Genomic DNA, 19,808 nt, shown 5'->3' with positions numbered 1-19,808 from the left:
TCTCATGCTTCAGTCACCTCCAGGCTGTGCCATTCAGCCACTATATGGTCTCTTCTCAGGCTTCAGCCACCTACAGGCTGTGCCATTCAAACAATATATAGTATTCTCATGCTTCAGTCACCTCCAGGCTGTGCCATTCAGCCACTATCTGGTCTCCTCATCTTCAGCCACCTCCAGGCTGTGCCATTCTGCCACTATGTAGTCTCCTCATGCTTCAGCCACCTCTAGGCTGTGCCCTTCAGCCACTATAGGGTCTCCTCATGATTCAGCCACCTCCAGGCTGTGTCATTCAGCCAATATATGGTTTACTGATGCTGCTGGGCCTGGGCCTAAAAAAGCACTAGCTACCATAAATTTTCAATTTAAATTTCAAAATTCATCTTTTAATCTTAGGGATTGTGAAGCCCTAGTGTCTATTCATGCTGTTGCCAGCTCCAGGCTCATTCAGCAACTACAGTGGTCCCTCAACATATGATGGTAATTGGTTCCGAGAGGACCATCATATGTTGAAACCATCACATGTTGAGTACATATGTCTTTGGAAAACTGGTAATTGGTTCCCTGAGACCATCATATGTTGAGTACATATGTCTATGGAAAACTGGTAATTGGTTCCTGAGTCCATGAAATTTCAACCCACAGTAAGTGAAAATAACCACAAAAAGTACAGATGGGGTGGGGGGCTTTTTGCACAGGCCTGGGGTGGGGGGCTTTGTGCCCAGGCCTGGGGTGAGGGTATTTGTGCCCAGGACTGGGGGGATTTGTGCCCAGGCCTGGGGTGGGGAGATTTGTGCCCAGGCCTGGGGTGGGGGGATATTTGTGCCCAGGCCTGGGGTGGGGGATATTTGTGCCGAGGCCTGGGGTGCTTTGTGCCCAGGCCTGGGGGCTTTGTTCCCAGGCCTGGGGGGCTTTGTGCCCAGGCCTGGGGTGGGGGACTTTGTGCCCAGGCCCGGGGGTCTTTTGCCCAGGCCTGGGGGCCCTTGCTGTTATGTCCTGGGGAGAGGGGGTTATCACTGCCGCTGCCATTGGGTGAGGGGTTAAGTTAACCCCTCACCCCATGGCAGCGGTAGCGTTAACCCCTCACCCCGCTGCAGCATTAACGCTGCCGCGGGGTGAGGGGTTAACGACTTTGCCACATGAGTGAGCTACTAAGCCAGTGGTCTTCAACCTGCGGACCTCCAGATGTTGCAAAAACACAACTCTCAGCATGCCCGGACAGCCGTTGGCTGTCCGGGCATTCTGGGAGTTGTAGATTTGCAACATCTGAAGGTCCGCAGGTTGAAGACCACTGTTAGAGAAAGTTGTACCTGTCCCCGCCGCTCCGGACCGTCACCGCTGCCGTCCCAGGGTCTCCCAATGCTGTCCCGCTGCTCCGGGTCCACTTTGCGATCCTCCGGCCTCTTCTGCATGTTCTCCGGTGTCCGGGTCTCGCTTTCTGGTGACGTTATTACTGTGGTGAAGATACAGAAGACGCCGGAGGATCGCGAAGTGGACCCGGAGAAGCGGGGATTGGTAAGTGAACCTGTCAGGGATGCTTAAACTGCTTTCAGACAGCAGCTTAAGCATTTTGCGCTGTCGGATAGCAGTTAATGTGATGGCTCCGACATATAAAAGCATCGTATGTTGATGCTGACATCGACATGCGATGGCCTCTGAGAGGCCATCGTATGTCGATTTGATCATATGTCGGGGCCATCGCATGTCGGGGGGTTACTGTATATGGTCTCCTCATGCTGCTAACAGCTCCACTCTGTGTCATTTAGCCACTATTTGGTCTCCTCATGCTGCCAACACCTCCACACTGTGTCATTCAGCCACTATATGGTCTCCTCATTCTGCCAACACCTCCACGCTGTGTCAATTGCCACTATATGGTCTCCTCATGCTGCCAACACCTCCAAGCTATGTCATTCAGCCACTATATGGTCTCCTCATACTTATGCCACCTCCAGGGTCTGTCATTGTGCCTCTCTGCGGCAGTGATTCTAATAGCGACACCTCTGATCTGCATGTCATACTGAATAGCAGTTTGAGCCAAGCAAAGTGTTCTACATCCCTATTGAGGTTCTCTGTAGAATTTTTTATATAGATGCGCCGCACAAAAATTCAACTGGAAACCAATCTTTTCGGAAAATTCGGCGAATCGGCTGAATTTAATTTTTCAAAAGTTTGCTCAACTCTAGTTGTCAGCATAGTTCCCCCTACATTAGATTGTCAGCATAGTTCCCCCCACTTTAGGTTGTCAGCATTGTTCCCCCTACATTCGGTTGTCAGCATAGTTCCCCCACATTAGTTTGTCAGCATTGTCCCCCTACATTAGGTTGTCAGCATAGTTCACCCACATTAGGTTGTCAGCATAGTTCCCCCACATTAGGTTGTCAAGTACAAATTTTCAACACCACAAATTAAGGTGTAGAAAAATATAAAAATACAACTCCCAGCATGCCCTGACAGTGAGAACCTGCTGGGAGCTGTAGTTTTGCAACAGCGTTAGAGTCATAGGTTGGGGATCGTTGCCCTAACATGTGTCTCTCTAGATGGTACACAACTACATCTCCCAGCACCCCCTGAGTTTAATAAATGTGAATAAGCCCCTCCCCTAAAAGAAAACCTCTCCTAAAAAAAATGAATTACCCTCTTTTCCCATTGTACAAATAAAAAAAACGTTAAACAATTTAATATATAAACATATTTGGTATCGCCACGGGTGGAAATGTCCGAACTATTAAAGTAAAATGTTGCGGTGAAAGGTGTACATGTGAAAAAATACAAAAAGTACAAAACAAAAGTACTAAATTGCTGATTTTCTGGTCACATCATATCCCAAAACCACTGCAAAAAAAAAAGTGACCAAAACATCACATATACGCAAAAGTTCTACCGCTAAAAACTAGAGATCATGGCACAAACAAAATGAGCACTCATACAGCCCAATGTATGGAAAAATAAGAAAGTTATAGGGGTCAGCAGAGGGTCAACAATACAATACAGCAACATTCTGACAGACATTTTCGCAATTGACTGTGCTCAGGTAACTTCTCCTAGCGGTGTATTGCACAGACAAATTTATCATATGCTCTGTGCTATGTCATAAATATGACATATGTCGGCACTTTCACAGCTAAAAATGATTGGCTGTAAAACATGTCTACCACAGACAACAATGGTAAATTCCCCCCTAAATCTTCTTTTTCCAATAGGGATGTGTAAAGAAAAAAAAAGATAGGGCCCAAGACTGATTCCTGAGAATCTTGACAGCAAAAAAAAGAGGAGAAGAAGGAGGAATCCGCAAAAGGAGACACTAAAGGAGCGGTCAGAGAGGTAGGAGAAAACCTGGAGACAGTTACTTGATACACCTTTCCTTTCCTAAGATTTGTGAGTTTATAGTTTTCTTTACAATACAGGGAATTAGTCAGATAGGCATGAACTTAATTATAGTAATGGGAGTGAAAATAAGTGATAGGTGAGATTATACCATCAGGGCTTATATATTAGGCAGATATGCTCCTCAATGTACACCATACACACCCTTACTGTATAATCCTGCCCATTCAATGTTGTACATCTTGGCAAAACATTAACCTTTCTAATATACTTCATAAGAAAATGTTATTTCCTTTTTATAGAAATCATGGAGAGCACAGACGATTACTATCAGACAGGAGGGAGCACAGAGGAGCACTATCAAACAGGGGAGAGCACAGAGGAGTACTATCAGACAGGAGGGAGCACAGAGGAGTACTATCAGACATCAGGGAGCACAGAGGAGTACTATCAGACAGGAGAGAGCCCAGAGGAGTGCTACCAGACAGGAGAGAGCACAGAGGAGTCCTATCAGACAGGAGAGAGCACAGAGGAGTCCTATCAGACAAGAGAGAGCACAGAGGAGAACTATCAGACAGGAGAGAGCACAGAGGAGTCCTATCAGACAGGAGAGAGCACAGTGGAGTACTATTAGACAGGAGCGAGCACAGAGGAGTCCTATCAGACAGGAGAGAGCACAGAGGAGTCCTATCAGACAGGAGAGAGCACAGTGGAGTACTATCAGACAGGAGAGAGCACAGAGGAGACCTATCAGACAGGAGAGAGCACAGAGTACTATCAGACAGTAGAGAGCACAGAGGAGTACTATCTGACAGAAGAGAGCACAGAGGAGTCCTATCAGACAGAAGAGAGCACAGAGGAGTCCTATCTGACAGAAGAGAGCACAGTGGAGTCCTATCAGACCGGAGAGAGCATAGAGGAGTCCTATAAGACAGCAGAGAGCACAAAGGAGTCTTGTCAGACAGGAGAGAGCACAGAGGAGTCTTGTCAGACAGGAGAGAGCACAGAGGAGTCTTGTCAGACAGGAGATAGCACAGAGGAGTCCTATCAAACAGAAGAGAGCACAGTGGAGTCCTATCAGACAGAAGAGATCCCAGATGAGTCCTACCAGACAGGAGAGAGCACAGAGGAGTCCTATCAAACAGAAGAGAGCACAGTGGAGTCTTATTAGACAGAAGAGAGCACAGGGAGTCCTATCAAACAGAAGAGAGCCCAGATAAGTCCTATCAGACAGAAGAGAGCCCAGATGAGTCCTATCAGACCGGAGAGAGCACAGAGGAGTACAATCAGACAGGAGAGAGCAAAGAGGAGTGCTATCAGACAGGAGAGCGCACAGAGGATAGCTATCAGCCAGAAGAGAGCAAAGAGGAGTGCTACTAGACAGGAGAGAGCACAGAGGAGTCCTATCAGACAGGAGAGAGCACAGAGGAGTACTATCAGACAGGAGGTAGCACAGAGGAGTACTATCAAACAGGATAGAGCACAGACTAGTACTATCAGACAGGAGGGAGCACAGAGGAGTACTATCAGACAGGAGAGAGCACAGAGGAGTACTACCAGACAGGAGAGAGCAAAGATGAGTCCTATCAGACAGGAGAGAGCACAGAGGAGTGATATCAGACAGAAGAGAGTACAGAGGAGTCCTATCAGGCATGAGAGATCACAGAGTCGTATTATCTGACAGGAGAGAGCACAGAGGAGTGCTAGCCCACCCTCACTTACTGGACTTTGTCCATGTCTGTGCTTCAGCTTGGAAAAAGCCATGATTTCATAAGTCATGATGTCTATAAAAGGAAAAAAAATTCTTGTGAAGGATATTAAGAAGGTTAATGTTTTTCCAAGATGTACAATCCTCCATGTCTCGGAAAAGAAAGGGCATATCAAGAATCTGTGAAAGAGTAGGTCATCAGAGCACCCTAAACTATTTACTGATAATACAATATTATTTTGGGAGGGGGTTGGCCACAGGTCCTCTTTCAGCACAGATTCATGCAGCATCAGATATATGTTGAATTCAATGTTAAATAGTTCTGTTTGCTTTTATGCTACATTTAACCAGTATGTCAACATGAAAATACAAAAAAAATTTAGGAAAACAGTATATATTACCTGACAAGAATTGAGCTGAAACAATTCAAGTAAGAACTATAATTTATGAATTAATATATTATTATATATTATATGATAGCCATATACTGTATATCTTATTTGATTGCCTTAAAGAGGTACTCCACTGAAAAACATTTTTTTGAATTGAATCAACTGGTGCCAGAAAGTTAAACAGATTTGTAAATTACTTCTATTTAAAAACCTTAATCCTTCCAGGATTTTCTCAGCTGCTGTATGCTCCAGAGGAAGATATGTCTCTCTCTCTCTCTGTCTCTCTCTCTCTCTCTCTCTCTCTCTCTCTCTCTCTCTCTCTCTCTCTCTCTCTCTCCCTCTCTCCCTCTCTCTCTCCCTCTCTCCCTCTCTCCCTCTCTCTCTCTCTCTCTCTCTGCTGACACCTGCTGGCTCCATTTTAGGAGCTGTCCATAGTAGGAGCAAATCCCCATAGCAAACCCCTCCTGCTCTGGACAGTTCCTGACATGGACAGAGGTGTCAGCAGAGAGTACTGTGGTCAAACTAGAAATGAAATTCAAAAAGAAAAGAACTTCCTGTGGTGCATACAGCAGCTGAGAAGTACTGGAAGGATTGAGATTTTTAAATAGAAGTAATTTACAAACCTAAAAGAAAAAGGAAGGTTATGTGCAGCTCACAATTAAATATTCCCCAAGGTCAAAGGGACAAGCAGCTATACCCAAGCTGCAATATACAAATGTAGAAAAAGGAAGGTTTTTTTGTCCAGACCTCCAGGAGAATAAATGCTATAATTAATGCAGTAATAAAATATCGTACTTCAATTATAATTAACTAAAATGTATTTTATTAAAAATTCTGATATATATATATATATATATATATATATACATATATATATATATGTATAGATAATTGTATTTTCCCCCACAGAGGGCCCTTGTGGAGGAGATAAACAGTATATATCATGCATAAACTGTTTTGAATGGGTTAAGTCCTTTTGTGCAATCCTGCTATTTAATATTATCTGCTGCTATGAACTGCCTAGAACTTTTGTTTTAAGCAGGATGCACAAAAGGACTTAACCCATTCAATACAGTTTATGCATCAGTGATGAATTTCATTCATTTTTTAACTCTTAATACTCATTATTTTCTTATTTTATTGTAAGATATATACTGTTTATCTCCTCCACAAGGGCCCTCTGTGGGGGAAAATACAATTATCTATACATATATATGTCAGAATTTTTTATAAAATACATTTTAGTTAATTATAATTGAAGCACAATCTTTTATTACTGCATTAATTATAGCATTTATTCTCCTGGAGGTCTGGACAAAAAAAACCTTCCTTTTTCTAATTTACAAACCTGTTTAACTTTCTGGAACCGTTGATTTAGAAGAAAATGTTTTTTTAGTGGAGTACCCCTTTAACCACTTAAGGTTTACCCATATGTCCTGAGTCCTGCTAACAGGGTTTAAACCGTTCTCATGAGCGGAGAACAGGTTAAACCCCATGGATCCCGGTTGCTATGGGCAGCCAGGACCCACGGCTAATGCTGGGCACTGCCAATCGGGCCGATGCCCGGCATTAACCCTTTAGACACAGCAATCAAGCGGTGTCTAAAGTCAAAGTAAAACTATCCTGGCAGTTCAGCGGAGCTGAACGGGACTATCGCGACAGAATCGCGATAACCCGATCAGCTTACTGGACGACGGGAGGGTCCTCACCTGCCTCCTCATTGGCGATCTACTGCTCCATGCCTGCTCAGCATGATGGAGCAGCAGAGCGTTGATAACACTGATCAATGCTATGCTATGGCAGAGCATTGATCAGTGTATGCAATCAAAAGATGGCATGGTATAGCCCTCTAAGGTTGTAAAAAAAAAAAAAGTAAAAAGTAGTAAAAAGATAAGAGAATAAATGTGAATAAGCCCCCCCTAATAAAAGTTTGAATCACCCCCCTTTTCCTATTTTTTTAAATAAAATAATGTAATAAAAAAAAAATCATATGTGGTACTGCCGAGTGGGTAAATGTCCGATCTATTAAAATATGCGGTTAGCTAAACCGCACTGTCGATGGTGTACACATAAAAAAATACCAAAGTCCAAAATTGTGACAAAGTCCCATCAAAACAAATGGTACCGATAAAAACTACAGACCACAGCACAAAAAATTAAGCCTCATACTGCCCCTTATATAAAAAAATTTAAAAGTTATTGGGGTTAGAAGATGACAATTTTAAACATACTAATTTTGGTGCATGCAGTTATAATTTTTTTAAAGTAGTAAAATAAATAAAACCTACATAAATTGAGTATCCCTGTAACCGTATGGACCTACAGAATAAAGATAATGGCCCAGATTGATCAAACTGTGTTAGAGAAAAAGGGGAGAGTTTTTCCCACAGCAACCAACCACAGCCTAGCTAATGAGCTCTGGTAAAGTGAAAGCTGAGCTGTAATTGGTTGTGTGGGAAAATCACTCCACTTTTTCTCTCACACAGATTGATAAATCTGGGCTAATAAGTCATTTTTATAAAAAATTGCACATCATCGAAACAGAAGCCCTAAAAAGTAGCAAAATTGTGGTATTTTTTTGTTTTTGTTTTTTTCCATTTCACCCCACAAATATTTTTTTGTTTTTGTTTCGGCGCAGATTATGTTATAAAATAAGTAATAAAAGAAGAAAGAGATGAGGGGGGGATCAACCTAATAATATAGGGTGCTACTCAGTGATAACAAAAGACACTCCAAGTAGTAGACAAAGACCTCACTGAATTACAGTAGCACACCAAAGAATGATCAATTATCAATTTTATTAGCACAAATGAAGTAGCAAAAACACAGACAAATTGCATACACAATAATTCATCAGTAAATGACAAACCACATTAAAACCATTTAAAATCTGGTTAACTAAAACCAGTGCACAACCTGGGGGAGGGGGCATGAACCCCCTCACCTAACCTGATACCCGTCCTCAATTATTGTAAATGCTACCAGCATAGACCCCGTCTGAGTGTGCAGTAAATAGGTCCTATAGTGATACATAAAGCAAAAGACCCATCACAATAAACATTATAATTAGTGTTGCTCGCGAATATTCGCAATTCGAATATTATTCGCGAATATCGCATATTCGTGAATTCGCGAATTTCGCGAATATAGCGCTATATATTCGTAATTACGAATATTCGTTTTTTTTTGTTTTTTTTTCTTCACAGTACACATCACAGTGATCACCCCTCTCTGCTTCCAGCTTGTGTGGTGTAAAGAAGGCTCTAATACTACTGTGTGAGACTGGCGTGCGGAAATTCGCATATGCGAAAATTAGCATATGCGAATTTTCGCGTATGCTAATTTTGTGTATGCTAATATTGACATATGTTAATTTTCGCATACGCGAATTTCGCATATGCGAAAATAAAACGGGAATATAACGAATATGCGAATATTCGCGAATATATGACGAATATTCGTCCATATATTCGCGAATATTCGTGAATTCGAATATGGCCTATGCCGCTCAACACTAATTATAATACTGAACGTCTATGTAAAAGACAATCTATAAAGTGCAGGAGCTTACACAATATTAAGATGCCTACCAATAAAATGATAAGATATGTGGTGAATCACAACCAAAGAATAAATTATTCTAGAGGCAAAGGACTAATACTTGCACATCCTAAAATACCATAATACTTGCTGCGGGGATCCGATCATTCATAACATCGCACGGAGGTCCCCTCTCCTTCCTCCGTGCGGCTCCCGGCGTCTCCTGCTCTGGTCTGTGATCGAGCAGACCAGAGCAGGAGATGACCGATAATACTGATCTGTTCTATGTCCTATACATAGAACAGATCAGTATTAGCAATCATGGTATTGCTATGAATAGTCCCCTATGGGGACTATTCAAGTGTAAAAAAAAATGTAAAAAAATGTAAAAGTAAAAGTAAAAAAAAAGTGAAAAATCCCCTCCCCCAATAAAAAAGTAAAACGTCCGTTTTTTCCTATTTTACCCCCAAAAAGCGTAAAAAACATTTTCTATAGACATATTTGGTATCGCCGCATGCGTAAATGTCCGAACTATTAAAATAAAATGTTAATGATCCCGTACGGTGAACGGCGTGAACGAAAAAAAATTTAAAAAGTCCAAAATTCCTACTTTTTTAATACATTTTATTAAAAAAAAAATTATAAAAAATGTATTAAAAGTTTTTTTTATGCAAATGTGGTATCAAAAAAAAGTACAGATCATGGCGCAAAAAATGAGCCCCCATACCGCCGCTTATACGGAAAAATAAAAAAGTTATAGGTCATCAAAATAAAGGGATTATAAACGTACTAATTTGGTTAAAAAGTTTGTGATTTTTTTTAAGCGCAACAATAATATAAAAGTATATAATAATGGGTATCATTTTAATCGTATTGACCCTCAGAATAAAGAACACACGTCATTTTTACCAGAAATTGTACGGCGTGAAAACAAAACCTTCCAAAATTAGCAAAATTGCGTTTTTCGTTTTAATTTCCCCACAAAAATAGTGTTTTTTGGTTGCGCCATACATTTTATGATATAATGAGTGATGTCATTACAAAGGACAACTGGTCGCGCAAAAAACAAGCCCTCATACTAGTCTGTGGATGAAAATATAAAAGAGTTATGATTTTTAGAAGGCGAGGAGGAAAAAATGAAAACGTAAAAATTAAATTGTCTGAGTCCTTAAGGCCAAAATGGGCTGAGTCCTTAAGGGGTTAAGAGGTTAAAGGGGATTTCTCATAATCAAAAACTTATCACCAATCCACAGAACAGACATGTGTCTGGTTAATGGAAGGGGCAAACACTGGGTATCTTTGGCATTGTCCCAGAGTTTCAATAGACTGGCAGTTCATAAGCTTCACCACTACTCCATTCGAATGAGGGACATGGGAGCCTTATTTTTGCGATAGATGGGGATCCATTGATCAAATGCCCACCAAACAGACTCTTACCAACTTCTCCGTGGTGATTTTTGAGGAAACTTAATTTAATATGTATGTGTTCTTCCTTAATTATGGGTTTCCAGATTTATTTTTTCTGACATTCTTTTATCTTCTTACCATTTCTTCTGCCAATCTTCTTATGTTATCTGCCCTAAAATTCATAATTTCCTTGAATGTCAAAAAATTTGTTATTTATTCTTTAGAAAAGAAGAAGATACCAGTATACTGATTTAGATACAAAAATAGTGGATAAACTTTATTCAAGTGCATTATAAAATCATACATAAAATACAAGGTACTATACAGATGAAAGCTACAGAAAAAGGTAGTGATACTAAATCCACAATGGTAGACAATACAGACGGCAGGGATACAGTCCAGAGATGTCAAATTGCAACATGCCCATAAATAGTAGAAATAAATAATACGACATACATATAATGAGTGTATAAAGCTGGTATATGTCCTCAAAGGGGCTATGGGTAAAGTGCAAGTATCCAATTGTATGGCACCTAGCCCTGTTCAGAGGTCAGTCAGCAGCATTAGATAACAACGAAGATAAGAGCATGAAAGACAGCATAAAGTAACAAATACCTGCCATACACCAAAAGGGGAGATCACTACCTGTACCCCAACGCGCGTTTCGCGTATGGGCTTCGTCAGGGGGCGTGTCTAGTGCTAAAGAGCATCCCTATTTATAGTGGTCCTCCAAACATAATTGGTTAGGGTAAGGTTGAGGGGCAGCTATTACAGCCAATGGCGGTGGGTGTATTACAAAATCACCTACTTGTAGATGCGCATCAGTTCCAACAGCCTAAGTAATAGGACAGAGACCGCATGTGGCGCTGGTGCCCGCTATCTCGGCGGGTGACGTCACTTCCTCCAGCGCCACATCCGGTCTGGCTCCCGATCACCTGACCCACACGTCATCGAGCCGAGATCACATGACCGATGCACCACAGCGTCCCATGGCGCATCATACCCATGAGATCCCGCTACAGCTCGACGACAAATGAGTCCGCCGATCACGTGATGTGCACAACTCACGCGATCGTTGTCGGCGCCAGCCATACTACCAGGGAAGAGATAGCTAATACGGTCACATGATAATAGTCACATGACTAATGTAGCCAAACGATGTAAATAAAAGTAGTAATAACAAGTAAATAGATAGTAAATTAATAGTAATAAGAAAAAGGAGAGAGAAAGCATCACCAGTAAGTGAAAAAATCAGTGAAAGGTGCTCAAGGTGCAAAAAACCAAACGTGATGGTAGTGCTAAATCGATGAAAGTATATACTTACCAAATAGGATAATAGTAGTAAATATAAAATTAGTCCCATGAAAAATAAATAAATAAAAACACAGCTCATAGAAACATATATGAACCCACAAATACAAACCACAAAGTGATTAGAATAAAGATCAAAATACATCATTACAGTGGAGAGATTATATATAAACAAAGAATAAATAAATAAAATAAGAATATATCTATATGTATATACACATATACATATATATATAAATATACATATACATATATATATGTATAACTCCTGTGAGGGTGTATATAAGACAGTAGATAATGTGTAGTGGTGAACTTATGCAAAAATTCATATTATGGTGCGTCAAAAGAAACATCATATATTAAAAATTAAAAATTAAATTAAAACCCATGATAAGAGTACATCAAACTCGATAAAGTGAAACAACTACTAAATCAGAATAATCCATAAAAGAAATTCAATAATTATATGATAGTACAATCACTACATAATTGTGAATAAATAAAGTAACCAGTTTTAAGTTAATAATAATCATGATCTATTAATACAAAAAACTCCCCGGTGTATGGCAGGAATTAAAAATTGCTTATTCATTCAAGTCTCAGTCACAGATGAGCAACGAGAGGTGACGATATGGCCATCCACACAGAAGTATTCAGCCCCTCAAACCACAAGACAAAACATCCTAAAAGTAAAGAGAATAGAAAAGAAAAGAAGGGAGAAAGGGATGAATAAGATTAAAATAATATTAAAATCCAAAGACAATAAAAAACTCCAATCAAGGAGTAGACTAGACACAAAATGAAACGGAGTCAACTTATAAATATAACTAGCTACAGAAATGGCACAAAGCTAGCATGATCATTAAGACCATCGGGGCGCAAAGTTTTCAACTTATATATCCATCTAGTCTCCATGCGGGCAAGCTGTATTTTCCAATCACCACCTCTAGTACCAATAAAGATACGATCAATCCCTCTTACCGAGAATCCGTGTGGGTCACTATCATGATATTGTTTAAAATGCCGTGGGATTGTTGTTAATTTTGTGGTATCCATTTCTTCTTTGGCTGCCAAGATACCAAGTACGTGTTCTCGTGTACGTCTTCGAAGCTCTCTAGTCGTCATCCCGATGTATATGAGGCCGCAGGGGCATGTTGCATGATATATCACCCCTATGGTATCGCATGAAATCCTGTGGGTAATGGTAAAAATGCGTGAGCCATTTGAATTAGAAAATACAGTATCAGTGCAAATATTGACACAGGCCTTGCATTTTCCACAGGGGGCAGATCCCCATCTGGGTTTAGGTCTCTCAAAAGCAGGTTTCTGAGCTGTGGCTCGGTGATGACTTTGGACCAACATGTCCTGTAAGTTCGGTGACCGTCGGAAGGTGATCGATGGTCTTGGAGGTAAGTATAACTTGAGAATTGGATCTACCAGGAGGACCTCCCAGTATTTAGATAGAATATTCCGAAACTCAGGGACTTGTGCATGGTACCTGGAAATAAGTCTCACCTGGTTATCCCGTTTCTCATGAGGCTTCGGTTGCAAAAGGGCATCTCTCTTGGTGTGTTTCGCTCTCAAATATGCTCTCCTGAGCCATTGTTCCTTATATCCTCGTTCTCTGAATCTGTTAAACAGATCAAGGGCACATTTCTCAAAATCAGCTTCAGTGGAACATACTCTTCTCAACCTCAGGAATTGACCAATAGGTATACCTTTAATTAGGCTCGGTGGATGTGCTGATTGTGCATGCAGCAGAGAATTGGTTGCGGTTGGTTTTCGAAACAGATTGGATTGGACATATCCCTGATCGTCCACACTGAAAGAGACATCAAGGAAATCCATATTACTACGGCCTGCCTTATAGGTCAGTTTTATGTTAAGACTATTATTATTCAAGATCTGGATGAACGTTTCCAATTCTGCCACACTTCCTTTCCAGATAAAAATTATATCATCGATATAACGTGCCCACAATTGTACTCGATCGATGAATTCAGGGGATTCGGTGAGGAAAATAGACCGCTCCCAAAATCCCAAGAAGAGATTGGCATAAGCTGGGGCGCAAGCCGCGCCCATAGCGGTCCCCCGCAATTGAAGATAAAAAACTTCTTTAAAAATAAAGAAGTTATGTGTCAGGGTAAAACTAAGAAGATCTGTGATGAACCTACTCAGATTATCATCCACTTCAGACATCATCAGGAAAGCTTGGACTGCTCTTAGACCATCAACGTGATGAATAGAAGTATAGAGTGACTCTACATCGCATGTTACAATAAGCATATCGCTGTCCATATGGATGTGTTCCATTCGTCTCAAAACATCCGTCGTATCCCTAAGATAGGACGGTAGTGTTTCAACAATTTTTCTTAATACATGGTCTATTAATTTGCAGATTCTATCACAAAAATTGTTACATCCTGACACGATGGGCCTACCTGGTGGTGTAGTGGCATGCTTATGGATCTTTGGCAGTAAATAGAAGGTGGCAATCATCGGGTTGTCAATCCACAGAGAATCGTATTGTTTAGAGGTGATGATGTCCTCATCTTTCGCTTGATTCAAAATTTGTCGTAACTCAGCCTGAAATTTGGAAAGAGGATTATATGTCAGTCGTTTATAGCATGATGTGTCTTTCAGTTGTTTAAACACTTCTTTTTCATATAGTTTGACAGGCCACAGTACAATGTTACCCCCCTTATCGGATGGTTTGATTGTGATATCCTTCATATCTTTTAACTCTTGAATGGCCTGTCTCTCATCATGAGAACAATTATTGAAAGGAGCTATAAATGATAGCTTTTCAATTTCCTTTGAAACCAATTGTACAAAAGTATCTACATTAGGGTAAGTAGCCAACAGAGGGAACTTACTTGATCTAGGATACAGTTGCGTGGGGAACCAGTCATCATTCTGTATTTCATTTTCACCCGATAAGTCCTCAAGAGCTTGAAGTGCAAGTAATTCATCACGCGTGTCACAAATAGAGGCAGAGGTGGAGTTATGGAACATCTTTTTAAAAATCAGTTTTCGTGCAAAGAGCTGTACATCTTTAAGAGCCTCAAACCTATCAACGCTGGTAGTAGGGGAAAAGGATAAACCATGATTTAGGACCACCATTTGAGCCTCCGACAGCACCTGATCAGATAAATTTATTACCTTCATGGAATGTCGCTGATTATCATGGTGAGTATTTCGTTCGTATCGTCTGCGAGAGGATGACCCAGAGGAGGTGTTCTTTTTACTTCTATGTGGTTGGACCCGTGATGATGTGGATGCAATAGATGAAATGTCTGAGACTGTATCCCGGGAGGCCCGTGAGGAGACAGATTCACTCCTGGTTCTAGTATGAAATTTCCACTTATACACCTTTTGGTTCTGGTAATCATTCACATCTCGTTGGAACTTACTCGACTTTTGGGATTGGATCTGTTTTTCCCAGAGCACAAAGGATTCCTCCATTTCTTTCACGAATGTATCATATTCCTGCGATGATGTTATCTCCTGTATCTGCTTCATGGCTGAATCAATTTCACCCGACAGGGCATCCAAGGTCCTTGTGTTAAGATCAACAATCAGCTGGATAAAAGTCATTGCACTCTTATGACATACCTCCTCCCAAGCTTTCGAAAAGACCTCATCCTCTTTACCATATGCGGGGAAGGTTTGGATACGCAGCCCCCGGGGAATAAGACCCCTGGATTTATACTGCTCAAGCGAAGTCCTATTCCACCATATCTTTGTGCGCCGATGTATTAAATTACGTAAGGAATTCTTTAAAACACGAGTGGACTCCGAATCAGATCCACCTGTAGCCATCATAGTACCAAAAAAGATTCTCTGCCTGGGAGCGCCATGCGGTTTCCCTTGCCGTAAAATCCATTTAAAATCTGCTTCATAACCAGATTTTAAATGGTTTTAATGTGGTTTGTCATTTACTGATGAATTATTGTGTGTACAATTTGTCTGTGTTTTTGCTACTTCATTTGTGCTAATAAAATTGATAATTGATCATTCTTTGGTGTGCTACTGTAATTCAGTGAGGTCTTTGTCTACTACTTGGAATAAAATAAGTAATTTCATTACAAAGTACAATTGGTGACACAAAAAACAAACCCTTATATGGGTCTGTAGGTGCAAAATTGAACTTGTTATGAGTTTTAGAAGGTGGAAAAAACTAAAGTGCAAAAATGAAGATTGTTTTGAGTCCTTAAGGTGAAAATGGGCTGAGTCCTTAACCCCTTAAGGACGCAGGACGTAAATGTACGTCCTGGTGAGGTGGTACTTAACGCACCAGGACGTACATTTACGTCCTAAGCATAACCGCAGGCATCGGAGCGATGCCCGTGTCATGCGCGGCTGATCCCGGCTGCTAATCGCAGCCAGGGACCCGCCGGCAATGGCCGACGCCCGCGATCTTGCGGGCGTCCGCCATTAACCCCTCAGGTGCCGGGATCAATACAGATCCCGGCATCTGCGGCAGTTCGCGATTAAAATGAACGATCGGATCGCCCGCAGCGCTGCTGCGGGGATCCGATCATTCATAACGCCGCGCGGAGGTCCCCTCTCCTTCCTCCGTGCGGCTCCCGGCGTCTCCTGCTCTGGTCTGTGATCGAGCAGACCAGAGCAGGAGATGACCGATAATACTGATCTGTTCTATGTCCTATACATAGAACAGATCAGTATTAGCAATCATGGTATTGCTATGAATAGTCCCCTATGGGGACTATTCAAGTGTAAAAAAAAATGTAAAAAAATGTAAAAGTAAAAGTAAAAAAAAAGTGAAAAATCCCCTCCCCCAATAAAAAAGTAAAACGTCCGTTTTTTCCTATTTTACCCCCAAAAAGCGTAAAAAACATTTTCTATAGACATATTTGGTATCGCCGCATGCGTAAATGTCCGAACTATTAAAATAAAATGTTAATGATCCCGTACGGTGAACGGCGTGAACGAAAAAAAATTAAAAAAGTCCAAAATTCCTACTTTTTTAATACATTTTATTAAAAAAAAATTATAAAAAATGTATTAAAAGTTTTTTTTATGCAAATGTGGTATCAAAAAAAAGTACAGATCATGGCGCAAAAAATGAGCCCCCATACCGCCGCTTATACGAAAAAATAAAAAAGTTATAGGTCATCAAAATAAAGGGATTATAAACGTACTAATTTGGTTAAAAAGTTTGTGATTTTTTTTAAGCGCAACAATAATATAAAAGTATATAATAATGGGTATCATTTTAATCGTATTGACCCTCAGAATAAAGAACACATGTCATTTTTACCAGAAATTGTACGGCGTGAAAACAAAACCTTCCAAAATTAGCAAAATTGCGTTTTTCGTTTTAATTTCCCCACAAAAATAGTGTTTTTTGGTTGCGCCATACATTTTATGATATAATGAGTGATGTCATTACAAAGGACAACTGGTCGCGCAAAAAACAAGCCCTCATACTAGTCTGTGGATGAAAATATAAAAGAGTTATGATTTTTAGAAGGCGAGGAGGAAAAAATGAAAACGTAAAAATTAAATTGTCTGAGTCCTTAAGGCCAAAATGGGCTGAGTCCTTAAGGGGTTAAGAGGTTAAAGGGGATTTCTCATAATCAAAAACTTATCACCAATCCACAGAACAGACATGTGTCTGGTTAATGGAAGGGGCAAACACTGGGTATCTTTGGCATTGTCCCAGAGTTTCAATAGACTGGCAGTTCATAAGCTTCACCACTACTCCATTCGAATGAGGGACATGGGAGCCTTATTTTTGCGATAGATGGGGATCCATTGATCAAATGCCCACCAAACAGACTCTTACCAACTTCTCCGTGGTGATTTTTGAGGAAACTTAATTTAATATGTATGTGTTCTTCCTTAATTATGGGTTTCCAGATTTATTTTTTCTGCCATTCTTTTATCTTCTTACCATTTCTTCTGCCAATCTTCTTATGTTATCTGCCCTAAAATTCATAATTTCCTTGAATGTCAAAAAATTTGTTATTTATTCTTTAGACTTTAGATTATACAGTGTCCATCTTTCTATTCAACTCCTTTCCCTTCCTTTCATCTTTTACTGTTTTTGCAGACTCTCTGGCACAAGACATGCTTTACAGTGTCATGGTGCCCTGTTCTTTTCCTGATAAGACACAGTTCTTTCATGACTCCTTTACTTTTTCATATCCACTATAGCACTATGGCCTTTTGAATTTCTTCATCCTCTTACTATTTCTCTCGTGATGGCTAGCTACATACTACATATATAAAATAACCCGCAACCCATGACAACAATAGTCAACGATGCAAAGCCACACTATGATACAATTCCACCAAAAACCCAAATCCGTAAAAAGGCCAACCTACATTTTTAAAATGCAAACACTCATCCTTCGATATTAAACACTTTGAAATATATATTCCACGGGGGAGATTTATCAAAACCTGTCCAGAGGAAAAACTACTGAGTTGCCCATAGCAACCAATCAGATTGCTTCTTTCATTTTTCAGAGGCCTTTTCAAAAATGAAAGAAGCGATCTGATTGGTTGTTATGGGCAACTCAGCAACTTTTCCTCTGGACAGGTTTTGATAAATATGTTTCATATCTTTCAAACTAAATCAATTTTCACTTTGAACCCCACATTTTGATCTACAATAAACCCTTGCTGAAAGACTACCAGCAATAACAGCATTATTAGTACTAGAATAGATTAAACACTGTGTAAAAGACAGTCAAATAAATTATAGTTCAATGAGTGGAAGTGGAATTTTTAATAATTCTCAGTTATTGAGAGAATGACTAGAAACTGTGGCTGTAATAACCAAGCACTCCATCAACACAGGTCTCAGTGACACCTAGAAATATCAGATGCCGTTTTCAGTAGATTATTGTAGCAGTTAGAACATTCATCATTTGCCATATTATGCGTCTTTCAGGGCTGAAAGAAATTGCAAATGTTCTACTGCTACATAATGATAATGATGATGAACCCATTGGCGCTACTACATTCATTTTAAGAGCAAGAGACCTTGGGCTGACAAGTGATGTGCTGGTGTTAGCAAAGTTAAATGGAAGTAATATTTTGTAAAGGAAATCATACTTTTCACAAGTATGGGCAACACATAATTCTGCACATTCATAAATTAAACCTTCAACTTGTTTATATATTTGAGACACAAAGAAAGAATGGATTCAACGTTTGAATTAGAAATGTTTAAATATTTTTGGATTGTTAAAGCCATTATAATTTAGCCATTATAATGTGGGAGGGGATATAAGAATGAAATAAAGATGATAACATCAATATGTATCTAAGCTATGTAATGAGCACTAAATGAAGACACATTGGTTGTTTAATGATTTTTTTTTTATTACATACATTATAGAACACTGCCATTTCTTCTTTTATACTCATCATGATACCTCTGTGTTAAGAAGTATTCATTGTATTCCATTGTACATATCAGGGTTGATCAAAACAGTATGGGGGAGATTCATCAAAACCTGTCCAGAGCAAAATTTGTTGAGTTGCCCATGGCAACCAATCAGATCACGTATCCATTTGTGAAAAGACCTGTTTAAAACTATATAAGTCATCTGATTGGTTGGTATGGGCAACTTAGCAACTTTTCCTCTGGACAGGTTTTGATAAATTGCCTTAAAGGGGTACTCTGGTGGAAAACAAATGTTTTCAAATCAACTGGTGCCAAAAAAACAGATTTACATAAAAAAATTTAACCCTTCCAGTACTTATCAGCTGCTTTATACTACAGAAAAGGTTGTGTACTTTTTTCCAGTCTGACCACAGTGCTCTCTTTTGACAAGAACTGTCCAGAGTAGAAGAGATTTGCTATAAGGATTTGCACCTACTCTGGACACTTCCTGACACAGACAGAGGTGTCAGCAGAGAGCACTGTGGTCAGACTGGAAAGAACTACACAACTTCCTCTGTAGTATACAGAAGCTGGAAAGATTAAGCTGCTGTAATGGAAGGAAAAGTCCTGGAAGGATTAAGATTTTGAAATAGAAGTACTTCACAAATCTGTTTAACCTATTCATTTGAAAACATTTGTTTTCCACTGGAGTGCCCCTTTAATATTAAATAACAGAACAAATGAAAGACTTCAAACATATGTT

The 19,808-nt window shown here is 40.0% G+C and overlaps 1 protein-coding gene across 1 annotated transcript; it reads right to left on the bottom strand.

Moving 5' to 3' along the window:
* Positions 1-13,301: 13,301 nt before the first annotated feature.
* Positions 13,302-14,854, bottom strand: LOC130362492 (uncharacterized). Its single transcript, XM_056567063.1, has 4 exons — positions 14,559-14,854; positions 13,857-14,268; positions 13,401-13,504; positions 13,302-13,312 (listed from the first exon to the last, which is right to left on the bottom strand). Exons 1-3 carry the CDS (start codon positions 14,652-14,654, stop codon positions 13,407-13,409), a joined length of 606 nt encoding a protein of 201 aa, XP_056423038.1. The 5' UTR covers positions 14,655-14,854; the 3' UTR covers positions 13,302-13,312; positions 13,401-13,406.
* Positions 14,855-19,808: the final 4,954 nt, after the last annotated feature.

The sequence above is a fragment of the Hyla sarda genome, chromosome 3 (assembly GCF_029499605.1).
Source record: "Hyla sarda isolate aHylSar1 chromosome 3, aHylSar1.hap1, whole genome shotgun sequence".
Classification (NCBI taxonomy): Eukaryota; Metazoa; Chordata; class Amphibia; order Anura; family Hylidae; genus Hyla; species Hyla sarda.
Note: the sequence above shows the minus strand (reverse complement) of the source record. Positions and strands in the feature narration are given on the sequence as shown.

Bases quoted from the DNA above. Each gene is read 5' to 3' on its own strand.
- LOC130362492 (XM_056567063.1), bottom strand. From the start codon at position 14,654: ATGAATTACTTGCACTTCAAGCTCTTGAGGACTTATCGGGTGAAAATG. The intron at 14,269-14,558 runs GTAAGTTCCCTC...TCCAAATTTCAG, and splicing joins GCAACTGTATCCTAGATCAA to GCTGAGTTACGACAAATTTT. The intron at 13,505-13,856 runs GTAGGTTCATCA...TGTCTCTTTCAG, and splicing joins TGAAGTGGATGATAATCTGA to TGTGGACGATCAGGGATATG.